The sequence below is a fragment of the Sinohyriopsis cumingii genome, chromosome 4 (assembly GCF_028554795.1).
Source record: "Sinohyriopsis cumingii isolate HCF-2022 chromosome 4, ASM2855479v2, whole genome shotgun sequence".
In the NCBI taxonomy this organism is placed as follows: Eukaryota; Metazoa; Mollusca; class Bivalvia; order Unionida; family Unionidae; genus Sinohyriopsis; species Sinohyriopsis cumingii.
The window spans coordinates 35,849,994-35,870,699 of NC_142964.1; the positions used below are offsets into that span (position 1 = coordinate 35,849,994).

Here is a 20,706-nt window from a genome sequence, read left to right on the forward strand (position 1 = left end):
CCAATTGCTGGTATATATCGAATATATTTTATCTCCGTGATAATATTCAAAATAACAACCAGATATCAAGGTCCTTACGACGAATCTTTAAATATTTTGATACTTGCAAATGACACGGAAAAATTTACGCTAGAACCACCAAATAGAACCACGACAGAACCAACCCCTTATTTTGCAATTTTCGAACTTTTATCCAAAACATAACACGCAATTGGTTAGATAACCTAATCAATAAATGACCGCGTCGGATTACCAGTATAATCAGGCGCGTTCATGGCAGGATTCGTTAAAAAAACTCCTCGACGAATATCAAACAAAAATAAAAAAATATCAACGCAGATTAGTTGCCATCGATGTTGCCGTATATGCGGTAAGCGCAATTATCGCCGGCGCAGGTATAATCTTATCCGCGGTAACAACAATCGCGCCGGTCGTAGCAACGATAATAATATCATCAACAACAACAATCGCAGGTGTTCTCAATATTATCGCAAAAAAAATATTCTCATGCACGAGTGAAAAATTGTCCCTATACAAGAGTAAACTATCCCAGGTCAACGAGGCGTATTCGAAATTATCATCGCTGCTTTCTGAAAGTCTCAACGACGGAGTTATTTCCGATCTCGAATTTTCAATGATGATAAATATCTACTCTGAGATTAAACAAATAAATATCAATAATGTCCGAACTAACTCAGATCGTGACAAACACAACACCGCCGATAACAACGCTGATATCGGCAAGCTCAACCAGGCCAGAATTTAGTATCGATTTTCCAATACCAATTAGCGTAAGGAAATTGCGCTGTCACAGTTACGCGTCTATAACAGCTGGCCCAATGTTAGATCGAAATCATTTGGTAGATTATCATCGAATAATTCGCTTGTTTTTGCCAATAAAAACCGCCCCGATGGAACTCCTGATTGGATCGTCGTTGGCATACCAACAGGCAGTTACGAAATTGAGCAAATCGACAAGGAATTTACCAGTAGAATATCAAATATAACCGGCGATGATAAGCCAGGAATAAAAATATCCACGCACGAACCAACGCTGTCATCGATAATCGAAGTAAAATCGCCATATGTCGTCGATATTTATCGATTAGGACAGTTCTAGGTTGGCCCGAAATCGCACCTCTGGCAAAACCAGAAAAATCTGATTTTATTATTCCAGGTTGGCACGAAGAAGCTCCTCCAGAGCTACCGGAGCCAAAAAAATCTGATTTTATTACCGATGAAGGATGGTACGGAGATATCAGACACAAGCCTCTAATCGGTAGCGCCATCAGTCTCATGAACAGCTACAAATTTAACCTGGTAATGTTCGCTTTTACTTTCAGGGACAAAAGAATTCTCTCGTGGTTGCCTCTTCCCAAAATTCCCCCAAATGTCGAAATCTTCGACGCTACCAACATTAACAGGATAATAGCCCCCATAGACGGTATCTTGATAAGAAGAACCATCGACGAATTTAATCAAGAACATAAATTACAATTAAATTTACTGCGGGAATCCTTTCATGAATGTATCTTAAATAAATCAGGCTCATGCAGCGAAATTATCGAACGCGTGAAGATTTTAAATCAACTTGCGAGTGATATTGAATATTATCACGGTATGTTCATTCGGGCGATAACCGACGATATATCAATTGCCAATTATGTTCTTCCTGTTAGCAGCTTCAAGTTGATCAAAAATTCAGGAGAAAAACAAAAATTCATGACAGTATTCGGATTAACCGAAGAAACGTTACCAAATTTCAAATTTCCTGATTATGACATTGATAAAATGAGAAAATCCGTCGTTGATACCATCGATGAGTTATTTCCGAAATTACATGCCGCATGGACTAAAAAAATACAATCAGAATCGATTCTCAAACACAATAATGATCTAACTGGGCAGGGACGACATATCTCGCCGGGTATCGTTAATATAACGGAGGTTATCGCGATTAATCTTCACGCGGATGTCGTCGAAGGTAGCTACAACGTGGATTCGTCTGTGTCAGAGCAAGCACAGCAGGGATTCATTTTATATTCGTTTTCACCTAGCGCCTCTCCAGGATATTTGATAATAAAAGAGCCAGTGAATCCGTTTTATCTGCGATGTCACAATCGATTATTGTCGAAAATCAATTTCAAGCTGACGGATCAAAATGGAAATTTACTTGATATACGCGGGGAAACACTTAGTATAAATTTACTGGTGAGATCGTGATCTGTCCACGGTAAAAAAATAAATAAAAATCGAGGAAAAATAATATCTTTTTACAAATACGCGATTTTGACTACCAACTACCCCGTCAAAAATAAGAAAAAATTTATATTTATTTCACAAAATACAAGAAAAATATATAAATTACTTGATTTTGACGGGGTAGTTGGTAGTCAAAATGAAGAAAATTTAACTTTGTCAAATTATTTTTATTTTTCACAAATTAATTTTATTTATTAAGAATATTATTTTTACTGAAATTTTATTTTTTTTTACTAAAATCAAAGAAAAACACACAAATTACTTGATTTTGACGGGGTAGATGGTAGTCAAAATCAAAGAAAAACACACAAATTACTTAATTTTGACGGGGTAGTTGGTAGTCAAAATGAAGAAAATTGAACAATTTCGTTGTTATTTAGTAAAAAAATAAATCTTCAGTAAAAATAATATTCTTAATAAATAAAATTTATTTGTGAAAAATAAAAATAATTTGACAAAGTTGGAAATTACTGATTTTGATGGGGTAGTTGGTAGTCAAAATGAAGAAAAATGTACATTTTTCTTGTATTTTGTAAAATAAAATATCAATTTTTTTTGTTTCTGACGGGGTAGTTGGTAGTCAAAATCAAGAAAATTGAACAATTTCGTTATATTTAAGAATCTTGAGAATCTTGAGAATCTTCGATTCTAATTCTAATTTTAAAAATCTTCAATTTTTACTTTCATCTACTAGCTTTTTTAGCTGCCTGACGCGCGAGCTAGTAATTTTTCTCGATTCATACTTGTCGGATAAACTCGATCTTACTTTTTCTACCAGCGTCGATAATTTAACAAAATCCTCGATTTGATCATCGCTGACAGATGCAAGCGATTGATACATCGCAATCTGAATTTTCTTTATGAACTTGTATTCGGATGGTAGCGTGTATCTATATTCGAGTTTTCCTTGGACGATCGTCTCAAATTCGGACCGGATTTTACCTGCGTCCAAATCAAAAGATAAATTTATGTTTTTATTTTTCAAATTCTCGATGGCCTCAATGATATTGTTTACGTTTTCCTCGTTCATTATATAAATTTTGTAATATTTAATTAATTTTAGAAAATCCTGAGATTTTTAATCTGATATTATCGGAACATAATAAAACTCGATCCATTCGCCAAATTTGTAAGAAAACATCGCATTGATTATTTTTTCTGTAACACGTTGTACCGATGCTGGACTAACACTAAAATATCTTGCAGCAGCGTTTATCGATGTAAATACAATTTCCTCGTTTGTCTTTTTATTTACTGATTTAACCGCCTTGGCTGGTCGCTGTCTGCTGCCAGCGTTACCAAATTTGGAATTTTCACTCGGAGTTACCGCTCGAAGATTGGATAATTTGTTATTTAGTTTATTTCCATCGATGTGGTCGATAACAAGGCAATTCCCGATAATTTTTTCCTCCACACGCTAGACACAATCGAGTTTTCCCTCGCGTGCCAACTTGACAAACTAGGCATCGTTGTGGTCCTTTACTACCACGCCGAATCGCATGTATATGAGCGCCGCAATAATCGCCTCTGCAGGATTTATCACAAAATTTTGTTGAACCGATTAGTATCCATTTGCATTGATTCATATTATTTAAACATTTGTCTAAAATATAATCAATGGATGCATTTGATCTTGATGAGGCAGAATATATTATTCCTGAGGTTGATCGAGCGAAGAAAGAATTTTTCGATGATGGAGCAGTTCACACTTGGTCGACCTGGAAAACAAATTCCATCGATGCCACGATGAATTTGGAGCGAGCTAAGAAAATAATCGAGCATATAAAAACCGAACACCCTGAAGAGCGATTTATATTTGGAATAAAATTTATCGCACAAATGCCTGATGATACTTGGATTATTCGCGATAAGCGAGATCCTGTGCGTGGCGGTAAGAAAAATGTTATTCTCGATAAAAATTCCAAACCAGGATTGTTATTGGGAATCGATGGCCCTTATTATGCTAGATCTTATCCAGCCAGCGCTGTTGTTTATGGAATTTATCGGCTAAATAACAACCCGGATATAAAAAACCTACCTGCGATGAAAGAATCACCGATGATAAATTGCGTGGCTGAGCGCGTAATCGAGCATATGAAAAACGCTCGACGTGGATCTGGTTTGACACAATTAAGGTTGGATAAAATTAATGCGTGGGCAAGGACCGTCGCTGATGGTGCATCGGTAGATGACGTGGCTGCGTTGAGTAAAAAACTAAAATTTCCGATCACGGTGAAAACGTTATCGGGAGAAATATTATACTCGTCGCCGTATAGATCCCGAGGAGCGCCAATTGAGATTATCGATCATAATTCTCATGCGTAGTCGCATTCGGTAATGATATTTCCGCGGGATTGTATAGTTAAATTTTATCCCGTGGAATTTTCCACAGCGGATGTTGCGAAGGATAATTCCGATGACATGTTCAGATTTATTAAAAAATTAAGCGCATCTGATCCAATATCGATATGGTTATTTTCGAGCGAGGAAAAATACGATCAATTTATTCTACCATGTGGCGATATTTACAGAAATGAAATACTACATGAATCGATGAGAAAACTTGCGATGAAATATTCGTCGAATCCCGATCAATTACTAACGAATTGTTTTACAATTTCGTCTGTGGCCGCTCATGCCGCTAGAGAGAAAAACTCATGGAGGCCAACAAGAAACGAATATCTTGCTGATATTCAACGTAGCTGTATCGAGTATGGCCATGGCGGATTGTGGAATACCAGGTATGATTTCGAGGATATGATTTCCGTTGATATGAGCGCGTGTTATCCTGGAAGTTTTCTCGGATATGGCGATTGTGCTGAATATTTTGCTAAATTCGGCCATCCTACCAGCGAAATGACAAGAGTAGCAATTAACGGACCGTTGCCTAATTTTGTCATGACAGGATTTGCTTGTGTCACGTCGTTTGAATTTGCTGAAAATTTGCATAAAATTTGCTATATTTGGTTTGGCAGGCATTTCTCCCAGCGTCGTTGGGTCCCTACGGTGTTATTGAGATATATGCTTGATTCATCGATGTTAGTGTCGTTGACGGTGAGTGAGGCAATTATATCGTATAGGAAACAGACCGATGTGTGGTTGCCAACGGATTGTGATAACGCGAAAGATATCGGAAGAAAAATAATCGGTAAATTTACTCAAGGTGGATCCGTTGATCACAAGCATCGACACGCTAGATTATTCATCAATGACACCGAGATGGATTTTATAATCGCCGATACGGTATCACGAGGAATATTCTGCAACAGAGAAAATATTATCATTGATGGAGTAAAGTTAGGTACCGTGATTAGCTATCTTGATGGAGAATCAGCGCAATATACACATTTGCGATCATCGATGCTCGCTTATGTGAGTATAAATTTGCTATCGATGATAAACAAATTTTCTGATATCGCAGTAAGAGTCGCGACGGATTCGTTCTATATCGATAAAAAATACCAAGATAGGTTGGAAAATTTAATTACCGACGGTAGCTCATGGGGAACTTGGAGAATAAAAAACGAAGATATTTTAGATTATTGCGAGGACGCTGACGTTGAAGATTGCGATGAATTTCACCAAGGTAGATTTGAGGAAATATCGACAGCCGCATCTGCGTTTGACCCAATTTCACGCAGCAAATTCGTTTACCTGAATGGACCTGGCGGTAGCGGTAAAACAACGCGAGTAATAAATTTATTTGTAAATTCTGACATGATCGTGTTGACTCCGACACATAGGTTAGCGCGAGAAATAAAGCAACGTGGCGTTAATTCGTGCACGTACCATAGCTATTTCAAGTACAGCGGTGGATCATGGGACTCGGTGCGCATGGGCGATAAATATATCAACAAGATCATAATATTCGATGAGATTTGCACGGTGAATTTAGCTATATTAAAATCGATATTAGCCTGGCTGGGGGGGAAAAATACCGCCGTGATAATGTGCGGCGATCATGGCCAACCTAATCCGATTGATGGTGAATCACCTCACGAATGGCTCAGAAGTTTCGTTGATTATTATGAGGAAATCGACGCTGATCATAGATCGACGGATATTTTGTTGACCGAATTCAAAACATTAATTCGATTACAACCGAATAAGATTCAATGTGACGTCATGAGGAAAATAATCGACGAAACTCCGATGAACGATTTCCTAAATTTGTGGCGTCCTGATCATCTAATTGTCGCTAGTAGAAAAATTATTCGTGATATTATTCAGGAAATTTTATTCAAGCTGCATTGTGAGAAATTTCCGACATTGCAGGTACCATTATGTTATAGGCCCGCTAATACTCGACGACAAAATATTAATGTTACTTTGCCTTGCGGAGAGGAGAAAAACTTGGTCCTGAATGATATTATCTTCGTTGATATTAATCTTGTTAATGACGCACTAAATGCAGAAAAATCGCCATGGAAATTAGGCTACGCAACAACGATACATTCATCACAGGGATTGACCATCGATGGCAAAGTTTGGATCGTCGATGACAGAATTTCCTGGTCAAATTTGGTATATTTGGCTGTATCGAGAGTAAGAAAATTATCTCAGCTAGGACAAATTCGAATAAACTACATTAATGACGCTGGTGGTAATTGAGTATCTTCGGGTACTATCTGTAATTCTTCTTTGGTAAATCCGCGTTGTGGCGCTAACGAATCTGGAATATAAATCACTGGTCTTCCTGACGATCTTGTTACGGCGGATATTTTGTGCGTTGTGACACTCCAGATTGGGTCGGTTGCTCTTTTTCTTCCTCCTTCAGCTTCACCTTCCTTATATAAATACCTGACTGTGACGCTACCTAGTACAGGCTGAATTGTGGAATCTCGCTTCAAAGGTATATTCGATTTTGTGATTGCAATTGCAGGCTTCATTGATATTGTTCGAGTTGTCTCGTTATTTAGCGCGCTGATTACATGAGGCAATCTTGATACCCAATCGTGAGATCGATTATCCTGAATAAACTCACGCGCGTATTGATATCCGAATAATCGTTCTGCGAGCGTTTTGTTAAATCTTTCGACGATAGCTTGATTGCGATGAACACCTACGATACCGCGTCGGATTTTCACATTATTTTTTTTCATCAATGAAGTAACCGCGCCAAGAAATTCTCGACCTGGATCAACCTGGAGAAGATTCGGCCATGTTAATAGGGATCGGGAATAAATTTCATTAAATGCCTTAGCAATTTCCGTTGCTGTTTTATTCGATAATGGCTCTGCTTCTTTATACCTGCTGGCGATATCGATGATGGTCAGGACGTATTTATATGTGACGTCGTCAACGGTATCATGAGGAAGAAACATAAGATCCGCCTGATGGACCTCATTGGGGACGCTGACGGTGAAACTCGCGTATGGTATTTTTTTAGGTGGAGGAAAATATATTTGCCAAATTGCCTGTTTTGATAACCACGATTCAGCGACGGATTGTTTTACCGATGCGGCCTTGGCGAGTTTGGCGATCGCTGATTTTCCTCGCCAGAATCCTCGCGGAGAATAATATATCTGTTCCATATCATTTACCAGCGCCGAACACTAATTTGCCTTTCATCGCGCCTTTGATCAGCCAGGATGCTAATTTCTCTTTGAATTTTTTGTTAGGAATCGCGTTTAGTGCGTGAATTAGCTTGATATCAGCAAGATGCCGTTGTTCTAGATCTCCGCTGTAATATGCGAGGTCGTGATCGTAACAAGCTCCATCGATGGCATTTATTGGATTTTCGCCTTGCTTTGGTAGTTTATTATTGTCGAGTCTGATATCGAGTCTCGTTCCGGGTCCGCAGTATATCCTGGCAGATGCTTCTCTCCGGGATATTTCGCCCAGGGTAATCCAGGTAGATTTGTCAAGGAGGCTGCGATATCTCCTCCGGTTCTTCTACTTTTTTTTTTACAAACCTGAACTTGCGTGTCTTACAAACTTCGCATTCTCCTGCGATTGCATTTCTGTTGTTGCATGTAACAATTTCGGTCGGATTTATCGTAGCTGTGTGTGTGCGACACTTAACACAATATAGATCCATGTATTTTAGTAACATGAATGTAATTGATTTTTCAGCCACGAAACGACGCGAACAAGTGAAACATCATGCTGCATTACCGAATTCGATTAGAATGATAATCATTGGTCCATCTGGATCTGGTAAGACGCAATTGTTATTGAATTTGATCATGCGATGGCTGAAATGGGACAAGTTGTATTTGGTTGCGCCATCCGTTGACGATCAGCGTTGTTACCAAGTGTTAAAAGAATTTAGCGACAATACCGATGAGGGCACAATCGAATTCATCACAGACATCAACGAAGCTCCATCCGTGGATGATTTGGACGGTGATACTAACAATCTTGTTGTATTCGATGACGTTATGCTAGAAAAACAGACCAACCCGGCTAGGATATTCTCGCGTGGCATACACAAAAACACCGATGTTATTTACGTGACGCAGAGATATATGCAGATTCCAAAGGTGATCAGGGACAATTGCAATATTTTATCGGTATTCAACGGCGTAGACACGCACACGTTGAGAAATATCCATCAGACCTGGTGCAATGGTGACATGGATATAAATAAATTTAAAAATCTATTCAGCCGCGCTCAGTCAACGCCGCATGGTTTCATCACGATAAATCTTCATGATCCACGAAGTCGGTATCGTATCGGTCTTGATCAAATTTATTCATGAAAAAGCAGCCCCACCATGCAACAAAAAAAATAACACAAAAAAATTATTCCCTGATTTTTATTTTCCTGTCCTGGACGCTATATTTACTAACACACACGGCGTGACCACCCGATGCACCCGGTCTGAAATGCACGAAAATTAGATCTCGTAGAAGGCTTTATTTTTGCTTTCTGAGGCTTCTACGGAGAAAGTTCGCGTAGGAAGGTTTATTTTGCTTGGAAAAAATGGTCTGTTAAACTTCCCTGCTGCTGTTTCTTATCTTATAAGTGTTGTCTAATGTTGTAAAGCACTTAGAGCTTCTAAAGATTAGGTGCTATACAAAGTCCTCATTATTAGTATTATTATTATTAAATAAAATGCAAAAAATTAAATTCAGTTTCAAGCACTGCTCATATTTTCAGCTATGTGGATTGAAAACACTGTAAGTAAAAACAAAATGCTCAAGTATTATCGTATTATGGAAAAATGCATTGTGGTCTATAAAAATAAACCAACAGCTGCAATTTACATACCAAATCTTCATTAAATATCCATCCAGCTTTGAAATGAACATGTGAACAGGCATTTAAACATTCATCTTTTCTAGCCAAGGTTCCGATAACCTTATCCACACCATGGCAGATCGAACAGCTATATTAGTGCTTTGTCCTAGCAACATCTTTTGGATTTCATGTGTTGCCTCCCTTAGTATGTAAGGCAAACTAACAATAGCATGGTGCATTGTACATAGGCCAAAAAAGGTGGTGGCAATTGACATAAAAAGGATACTTTGTAAGTTTTACCGGCACTGCAAAAGTGATTATTTATCAGTCCATTCAAGTTGTGTGCATCCCTTGTCTCGATCACAGAACAGTGTTCAAATTTGAACAACTTAATTTTGATTGGATGCGATGGCTTGCCACTACATCCAATGAAATTCACAGACCTGAAGCACAGAAATATATGCTCATAATGCCAAGGTGTAGATAGGGTTGTCGGAACCTTGGCTAGTGAAGATGTTAAACATCAGGTTAATCTTTTAAATCAGAAATAGGTAAAGGATAAATTTCAGGAAAAAAAATAATTATTGCCTTAAATGATGATCACAAAAAACAATGCAGGATAAATATGCCAGTCATTATTGTACTTCCCTACCCATTAATTGCATAAAACTATTGTGATAATTCCAAAATAAATAAGAGAAATGCCATTAGTATGTTCATTACTACAGACATAGCATACATTACTTTTTACATTATATTACATTGTCTTTCATTTTTATTGGATATTTTTTGTCAGTACTGAAAGAATATTTGTTAGTAAACTTTAAAATACTGAAGAAAATTAACCATAAAAAGTATACCGTCTTTCCACTATTTTACACCTTGTATGTACATGTACCTGTAGTTCCTTGAGAGATGTCTGCATGTTCTGAATCTCATAGCATTGTCCACGATGCATCTGAAATACCTCATGAAAGACATCAGGTAATGCTGTCACCGCATCCTCAATCATTTTCTTCTCAAAGTCATCCTCCTTTTTCGGGTCTGCTGAATGACAAGAGATAAATGCAATTAAATGTATGATTTGGCTTATACTACCTTTATATATATATATATATATATATCTTTTTTCAGGTCATTGAAAGCAATAAACAGCAGTCACCTTTCCACCACCAGCATCAGTGTCAATAGTTTGTGAAGGTTTTGTTAAAGTTTTTTTATTTTCTTCTATTTTCTAATCTCTTTAATGGATTTTCTGTATTCTTGGAATGAATAATTAAAAATCTAAGGCAATTCATTCTTGTGTCATACCCAACTGACCTTTCACCTGGGTACCAAAATTAGTCATAGAAATTTGCACCAAGGTTTTGGTTAATGTTTCTTCATTTGCTAATATTTCCTAGACTGCTTTATGGATTTTCATATTTCATATGGGTCATTGTGAAGCTATGAAATTTCTTTCTATGACATGCTCGCTCACCCCTATGACCTTGGTCACATTCATAGAAAATTTGTTTTATGGTTTAAGTGTTTTCATTTGTGCATATTTTCCTCAACCCCTTGATGGATTTTCTTCATACTTGGAATGAATCATTATGAAGTCAACACAATTCATTCTGTGACACAAGCAATTTCCAATCTGACCATGGGGTCAAGGTCACAGGCATAAAAAAATCCGTGTTAAGATTTTGACTAAAGTTTCCTCCTTTCATCTTGTTTCCTAAATCCTTTGAAGCATTTTCTTCATACTTGGGATAAATCATTACGAACCTAAGATGATTTATTTAGTGACATATCTTACAACAATATGATCATAGGTTTGAAATGCAGGTCCTGGCCTTCCTGTTTACAGATACATAAGGCCAATTTACTGGAAACTTCTCATTGTGATGCTTTCGCTTGGTGAATTACCAAAATGATTCACAAGTTAATTTGATATTGGTCATGTGATAGCTTTCATAGCTACAGGTATATGCCTATTTACTTGAACTACTTCAAATGTGGAACAGGAGCTGTGGTGGCCGAGTGGTTAGCATGCTAGACTTGTAATTGAAAAGGTGTTGAGTTTGAATCCTACTATTAGATCAGCCTGGGTCAGCTACAGTGATCTGTCCTTGGGCAAAGCACATTTCTCCAACTGTCTTGACACTAAATAACCTATTCAAGTTGCTGTGTTGTAAACCATAAACTAAACCTAACCATACCAAAACCAATCAAACTAAACCATACCAAAAATCAATCAAACTAAACCTTACCAAAATCCATCCAAACTAAACCATACCAAAAGCAAACAAAACAAAACCATACAAATGCCATTCAAGCTAAACCATACCAAAGCCAATAAACTAAATCATACCAAAACCAACTAAATGAAATGAAACCATACCAAAACCATCCAGGGAAGGGAATCAAATACCTTGTTTAGCAGAATTTGTATACTGTGGCACCCTAAAAAAGAAAATTTTAAATAATTTGTAATGCACTGTGAGTTTTTGGACAGTGGTTTTTTAAAAGCTTCTACAGTAGGTTTTGTTTATTCAGCTAACGTTAATTTATGCCTTTTATGACTTGTAAGCCTTAATCTCATTGATTGAATGACAAAAGTATTTTGCTAAAAGATCTTAGTAAAAACTTTGAAGACTTCCTCGAGATTAGCTAATCATAAATCTGATGGTTATAAAGTTATAGTCATACCGTAAATGCATTACCCAACTGTTTTAGTCCAAAGTGGTTGTATTTCATCATGTTGAGAGGGAAAACAAGTCAGAAAAATGATTAGTGCATTGCTTGAACATTGAATTAGACAAGCCTATTTACAGCAATAAAATGATAATTCAACAATTACAACGGCACTGACTAACAAGACCAGCAGTTTCCATGAAGGGGGAAGAGTCAGGCAAATTAGCTGCCCAAGTGTCTATCATTTTGCCTAAATAAAGTAGATAACGGGAAGTTGTCAATACCTTTTTTTCTTCAAAATTTACGCCTTCAGACCTATGATGAACATGCAAATATTTGATGATACAGACTGATGTATTTTTCAACATATTAATGATTTTAAATAGAACAAAACAAAATTACAAGGCAGTCGAGGATATAGTTTATTTTAATGACTTTATCTGCTAAAGTGGACTGTTTATTTCATATATGTTTCCTGTGAAGGCAGTTTAGGGTTTAACTGACATGCTCAAACCTACAAATACCATTCAAACTAAACCATACCAAAATCAATAAACTAAACCATACCAAAACCAACTAAATGAAACCATACCAAAACCATCAACTAACCATACCAAAACCATCCAAACGTAAAACCATACCAAACCAATCAAACTAAATCATACCAAAACCAACCAAATGAAACCATACTAAAATCAAACTAAACCATACTAAAACCAACCAAACCAAAACCAAATAAAAGAAACCTTATCAAAAGCATCCAAACTAAACCATACTAAAACCAATCAAATGAGGTGCTTTATTTACACACATTGTCCTCACGGGTAGTAAAGTCTTATTGTATGATATCACAAATAACATGCTTTACTTGTCATGGTTAAATCATTCTTTGCAAACTTGTCATGGTTCAATCATTCTTTGCAAACTTGTCATGGTTCAATCATTCTTTTTAAACTTGTCATGGTTCAATCATTCTTTGCAACTATTTTATGGTTGGATCCATTGCATTCATTCACTTAATGTGGAAACAAACACAACTATTTCATTTTCTCAAATATGAAACAGAAAAGTACTAATAAATGCTTCTCATCAGGTTTGTAATAAGAATATGTTAGGATAGAAGTAAGTTTGATTATGTTTTAATAGTAAGATTCACTCATGTCTAAGACCAAGAAAGACAAGCAATTATTCAAAATAAGTGCCATATTTTAAATCAGAAATTATAATCCTTCCACATAATTTTGGCCATACTTGCAGTGAAACCTGTCAAAAGGGAGCCAAAATTTGTCCTTTATGGACATGTATCTTTGATAAAATAGGAAAGACCTATTATTTACATGCAGATTCATTATATGGATGCATCTACTAAGACACTGTGGACTTGAAACTGTTGAACTTGGACTCAAAACTCCAAAATTAAAATTCAGACTTAGATTTGCTGTCTCACTGGTGCCTGTGCAATGAGGCAAAAACAATTTTAAAATCCCCCAGATTGTAGTGGTTCTATCTTCTCTGAAGAGAGTTATACGGCTTAAATACTGTGGGCCTGGTTCTACTGTACATTAATGATTTAATCGGTTGTTTATAACAAGAAAATCACACATGGAATCATGGTTGGATTGTAAACCATAAAATATATGTCAAAGTAGCCTAGTTTTCACTTATAGCAGCAGGACTCATCATGAAGCATTTATATATTTACTTAGCCATGTGACTCTGCAATAAAAAGCATACAGAAAATGGACCGTTCCAGTGACCTAGTGGTTACAGCATCCACCTCGAATGCTGAAGGTCGTGGGTTCTAAATCCAGCCAAATCATATCAAAAACTTATAAAAAATGGTACTAACAGTTGCCTAGCTAGAGGATTAGCATTAAGAGGTTAGTGTTAGGACCGGTTGGCCTGGTGGCAGGATAATGAAACTGGTTGGGACAGCATGCTACATGTCTGCAGCATGATGCAACAGAGTTAGACATCACTATAAACTGCCACACTGCAGACATCATAGCAATATGATGGAATAATTGTTAAAGCTAGATTAAAAATCAAAATCACACACACACATCTAAGAAATATACCTCAATCTTCAGTGCTAACTGCCAGACAAATGGATGGATGGATTTACAGCTGGATGGAAAATTTCCAGACTGACTTCATCAATGCATAAATCATAACCGCTTAACCATATGTAAATGCCTGATCCCACCAGTCCATGCATACATGAAAACACAGTGTAATTTAACTTTATCTAGAGACAAAAACTTTAATGATATGATGAACGTATCATTTATAAATTAAAGCAATATGACATTTCATCAAACCATATTTAATATTTCTGATATTACAATCATTCCCGATCAACTGTTTTGTTTTGTTTTTAATTTTCTTCTAAAATATGTGTGAACTAGTACTGAGAAAGAGGAAGGGAATCAAATACCTTGTTTAGCAGAATTTATATATTGGGACACCCTAATTTATTTTTTTTTATAAATAATTTTTATTGCACTGTAAGTTCTGGGACAGTGTTTTTTTTTAAAAGCTTCTACAATAGGCTTTTTTTACTCAGCTAATGTTAATATATGCCTATTTTGACTTGAAAGCCTTCATCTCATTGATGGTTATAAAGTTATAGTCATACCGTAAATGCATTACCCAACTGTTTTAGTCCAAAGTGGTTGTATTTCATCATGCTGAGAGGGAAAACAAGCCAGAATTTTTTTTAGTGCATTGCTTGAACACTGAATTAGACAAGCCTATTTACATCAATAAAAATGATAATTCAACAATTACAACAGCACTGACTACCAAGACCAGCAGGTTCCATGAAGGGGGAAGAGTCAGGCAAATTAGCTGCCCAAGTGTCTATCATTTTGCCTAAATAAAGTAGATAACGGGAAGTTGTCTATACCTTTTTTCTTCAAATTTACACAATCAGACCAATGAATGCTTTTGAATTTTTGTACAGTATCAATTCTTGACTCTTTATAATGACTTGTTAGAAGGCATTTTTCAGGCATTCACTGAGATGTTTGCATGGGTGAAAGAAGGGCTCATACTTCCTGCAAATTTACTTGGTTGTGCTTTTGGATTCATTTACAAAAAAGCCAAGAGGATGAGCAAGACAAAGAAAGAAGAATGAAGAAATTTTTGACATTCTGAGCAAGACAGTACATAGAAATATATCAGTTTCAAATGGAGCATTAATTGGTAGGGAAGTATCAGTAATTTACAATTAGTTGGACAAAAGGTATCAGTAATTTATCATTTTCAAACGTTTTGGGACAAGAAAAAAATACAACTATTTTTACTTTACCAGGATATACAATAGTTGTATCTTGTGGTGTTTATCATATTGTTATTAACAGTCACTGGAACAATATCATAAAAAATGGCATTAGTTGTTAAACTTGTAACTGGTAACATGCAAGGACAAAAATGAAAATTAGATCTGAGAAAATTTTGTATGCATACTGATCAAAAGGCATGGATCAACTAATGTATATACTCATACTACAAGCAGCATACAAATGCAATTGGCAGGGACCCAGATTTGCTGGAACTTTATACGACTGTAGATCAGTGTCTAAGTTGTATGCAGTTGGACCTGACAATTATACATGAGTTAATACACGGTAAGATGGGGATATATGTTAAGTGATATGGCCGTTTAAAATAATCCTCTACTAGTCTAGAAAATATTAGCAGCAAACAATGATACCTCTTAAGTTGAACCTTTTACCTTTTTCCAAGGAAGTTGTGGATTTCACTGGAAGTGTGACATCTTTCATTTGTGGCAAGAAGCTCAAAATTGCTGATGGAGGCTGAAATTGGGAGTGGGGCCATGAGAGTGGAAGTGATGGCATAGTGGGTTTGATACTTTTTGAGATCCCTTGAATGAAAGGTACTCTGTCCAATACTTCTGAATTTACTAACATCCTTCCATCACCTGCTGCTGGAATGACCAATGCACTGACCATTCCCGCCGGGCTTAAAGTAACCATTCTTCTTATTTTAGGTGGACTAGAAGAAGAAAAAAGTGGAAAATATCCAATATTAATTCAGAGCTTGCTGTTAATTTTTAAAAATATAAAGTCCATAAAATAGTCCTCCAAAAAACATATCACCCTGTGAACTTTACTTTTTAAAATTGACAACAGTCAAAATGAGATTACAACTGGTGGTCCACAGAGCTCTACAAACTGAAAACGTATGATCATGAAAAGCTACATGGAAGCCATCCCCCAAAATATGTACTCTAATCCTTTTCTTCAACAAAAAAAACGTCATTTCTTTAAACCCTCATCTCCACATTATCACCCAACAAGTTCCGTTCAGGATTTAAAATCATTGTTGTCAAATCAAATCAAATCAAATAAATAAAATTTAATTACAATCCCTATATTTGTAATTTCAGTAACAAACAATACATATATATATATATAATGATATATATAAAGAGAGAGAGAGAGATCGAGATCCATATGTATCAAAAGCTACTCAACAAGAAAAGACCCAGTCACTTAAATAATCTAGTCACTTTTATTAAAACAATCATAATTTCAATGCCGACACTACCAAGAGTAGAGTCCTCAAGGTATTGTGACTCTTCTTTTAAATTCAAAGTTACCAGAATCTGGAAGCAGCCTGCCTATGACCTAACAACAACTGATTTCAGAGAGTTCAGTAGGCTCATTTAAACCTTTTCAGGGTCTCAGTATAAATCTACTTTGTGCTGCTAATATCATCAATCTTGATTTTAATCCTTCCCCCAGACACTGTTTATGCATTTCATTTATTTCTCTGAATTTAATTTTCAGTTCATTTCTTGGCTTCCTTGATTATTGGTATCTTACTTGGTATTTTAACCTTGCATATACATTTGAACTAAACTGCATTGACACTATTAACTAAACTGCTTATGTGACCATCCATTCACAAGTAGTGTGGCTTGACAGGTTTTGTTATACTGCCACTGTGGTAGGTGTTATGGTTTGGTGTGGGGTGCCCCCAATACACTATTTAAGTTATTACAGAAGCCCCACCCAGGCTCGTTTTTGGTTGGAAGTTAAATTAGTGAAAGATAGATGCAAAGCTCCGAGCCCCCAGTCAGCAAAACTGACAGTGCATCATTTGATAAATAGTGAGCTAGTTTTCCACCGGTCCTTGTATTCTATTCATCTGTGTGTTCTCTCCTTTTCTTCCTATTCCTTCTCCTCTTCCTCCTAACTTTCTCCAAAATTCTTCTCCTCCTCGACTTTTCTATACTACTCCTCTACTTTCTCCTCAACGCCTTTCCCTTCTCTTCCTCGACCCTATATACCATCTAGATTTGTCGACTCTGACTGCTCTGCTAGTCTCACTTCCATCTCCACTCTTACTCTGGACTTAACTAAACTGGAAGTTCTGTCCCCCCAAAATCTTCATGTGCAATATTCTCACACTACACCCAGCCTATCACCAGATAACGACTATTAAATTTCTTTGGTCACACGTTCATTCACACTGAAATACTCATACTTCCTTGTATGGTAAAAAAATGTTGTAATAAAAGTATGGTATCAATTACTTCTAATATATACATCAATAAATTGCGTCACATCAGTATATATTCCATATCGCATTATACTAAACAATATCACAGCAATCAGATACATTTATTTACATTACAACTCATACAAAGTACAAAAATATTCAAGTGTCGATGCTCTGATATATCCATGTATCCATATTAACTAATCTTACAAACTTCAACCATTTTCCAAATTTACAATTCAAGCATGTGTAAAATCTAACATATCACATGAATAAATGCACTAGTTTACTAAAAAGTAACTTAACAGCAAATTACAAAATTAATTCTGACCACAAGCGAACAATCTACACAATTCTCTACATAATAATCAAGCTCATTTCTCAAATGCACATGTAAACTAAACACTACAAAGGAGATAATTCTATGTACTAAACAATCCTAGTAATGAAGTATGCATACTACACAATTACAATTAGAATGTCGTAATATTCTACAAAAATCAAGCAAATAACTTACTGAGCTTTATGAATCTTTGTCTTTCCTTAGAATCTTCTAAGTTTTACTGCCAAGTTATGAGTGGCTCTCTCAGAGTAACCCTATACTGCTCAGCAATCTTCCTAGGTGAGATTAAATTTTCACTTGCTAGTTAAAAGTTATAATTTGGATCAAAATTGTTACCATACCCTCTGTCTCAATTCCAAATTGATGTCGTTTTGACCTGATCCAATCAAACTTAGTGGACAATGTCCTTCTCACTGTCTGTCCATGTGGGGACGGATTTAGAACATGCCCCATTTCCCTCTTGCAGGTCCCTCTGATCTTAGGACAAAGCTGCAACACATAGGTGGGAAGTCGCTTGATCTAAAGCCTGTGCCTATCCAAGATGCCAGATCTTCTCTCTATTCATGGTAACCTTGCATAAGAGATTAACTCTAGCCTGCAGCAATGTTCAGACATCAAATCATGGTTTGTAATAATACCTTAGTTTATACAAGACTTACGAACTGGAGCTGAGCAAGCGTGACAAGTAGTGAATACCGATTTTCATAAGAAGTCCTTCAGTAAAATTCCTATGCTGATATGAGCATTCATAATAAGTCTTTAAGTGAAAACCCCATGTTATTTGACCACTGATTCAGGAAGATTAGCAATAATAGGATTTTGAAGATGGCTGCTGTGGCATCAAATTGGCAACAGTTTCATTTTGTTATGACTAGATATCAGTCTTTCAGTGAAAACACCTTACTGACATAACTTTATTTTCAGGAGGAGTGATGATAACAAGATTTTGAATATGATCACTGTGAGTACCAAATCATATGTCTGAGTGGCACATTTTCCAATAAGGACCAAACAGACCTTGGAATGAGTATGTGTGAAGTTTCACAGGAATCCTCTAAGTAGTTTTGTGGCATAACAAGCTTGTGCTAACAGATGAATAGATGATGGATCAAACCATTCCATATGCTCTACTGGTCTACAACCATTAGAGCTATAAAAAAATCACTGTTAATTGACATGAATAACTACTGATAATCCATTATTGCATATATGGAATGAATTTTAATGACCAGTATTGTCAACAATACTGGTATATGTATATTCAATATTGCAAATGCCAATATATGTGTATCATACATAGCTAGAATTTTTTATTCTGCCATTACATCATGCACCATTCTTCGCTATTTCTTTCAATACAGATGAGCACCAAGAACAACACATTATATGCCCATCCTGCATCTAATAATCCACTATGTAGACACTGGTAGCCATGGTTCATCAATGGGCCACAATGATCCAGGCTGTTAATCAAGGTATGTAGTCTTAAACTAAAGTTACTGGATAGGAAACATTATTTTCTCATCAGGATTACCATGTCCAACCTCTGACCTTCAGATCTTTAAGTTTCCTCATTACCCTAACTGCATGTCGTCCACAAAAGAAACTGACTCTGGAACCAAAACACCCATTTTAAAAATATAAAAAAACATGATGGCCCTGACCTTGGATCTTCAGACTTGAAAATTAATATACCTCTTCCATGCCTTAGAAAGTCGTCCACAAGCTCAAGTCAAAATATTTAACAAAAGGTATATTGCATATACCATTTAGGTCGCTCTCTACAGTTTCATATTTTGCATAGGGTTAGATTTTTAAGGAAAAAGAATTTCACAGGTTTTCCTCACTGGTCATCCTGGCCCATTTCAAAAAGATCTTGTATATCTAAAGTTATTTAATAGCAGTTTAAATTCACTTTCTGAATGACTGATGGGTAATCTGGGTTATAGATTATACAGCTTGGCCTTATTTCAGCTTGGTCCTTTCTACTTCCTGGACTTCAAAGGTAAATTGTATTTAAAAAAAGAGCTAATAACTTTTCTTGTACTTTACTTCCTTTGTAATTCATTCACAGCACTTACAGAAGCTGGTATTGTCTAGTCTGGCAAAATTATTTTCCCCTGTTTTAATAAATGGGAGGGTGAACCCTACAACTTTTGGAGCAAGACTTTTTTGAAAATAAAGCTTCCTACAAAAAAATAAAAATACAAGGTCAATAACATCAAACCAAAGATTCTAATTGACCAAGATTTTCTCCAACTAGGTTAGCTCGTTTTGTTATTTTTATTTTTGACGTTTGTGTTTTCAAATTTGTACGTGTTCATTTACCCACCCGGACACTCAATATTTATTGTCACCCTCCCTGCTGCTCCAGTGTGGTGTAATTAAATCATTATTATATCAATAATAACACTAACTATGGAATCTCACACATCTAAGGTCCTCTCCAGTGGCCTAGTGGTTCAAGTGTACACCTCGGATGCAGGAGGTCATGGGTTTGATCGCCGGCGAAGTCACACCAAAGACTTACAAAAATGGTACTAACAGCTGCCTCACTCGGTGCTCAGCATTAAGAGGTCAGTATTAGGACTGGTCAGGCAGGTGTCAGAATAATGTGACTGGGTGGGACATCATGCTTCATGTCTACGGCATGATACCCCAGTTCTACACATCACTATAAACTGCCACACTGCAGACATCGTAG

The 20,706-nt window shown here is 36.3% G+C and overlaps 1 protein-coding gene across 2 annotated transcripts in view; it reads right to left on the reverse strand.

The window, feature by feature from the left end:
• Positions 1 to 20,706, reverse strand: part of LOC149800930 (uncharacterized) — a 67,963-nt gene that overhangs the window by 34,373 nt on the left and 12,884 nt on the right. Inside the window, exons 2-3 of one of the 2 annotated variants that reach the window (XM_089954237.1) lie at positions 15,867 to 16,147; positions 10,347 to 10,492 (exon numbers count right to left, since the gene is read on the reverse strand). In XM_089954237.1, coding sequence (XP_089810363.1) covers positions 10,347 to 10,492; positions 15,867 to 16,147 — 427 coding nt within the window. Of the gene's footprint in view, positions 1 to 10,346; positions 10,496 to 15,866; positions 16,148 to 20,706 lie in introns of both variants that reach the window. The other variant, XM_089954236.1, reaches the window with a different exon arrangement.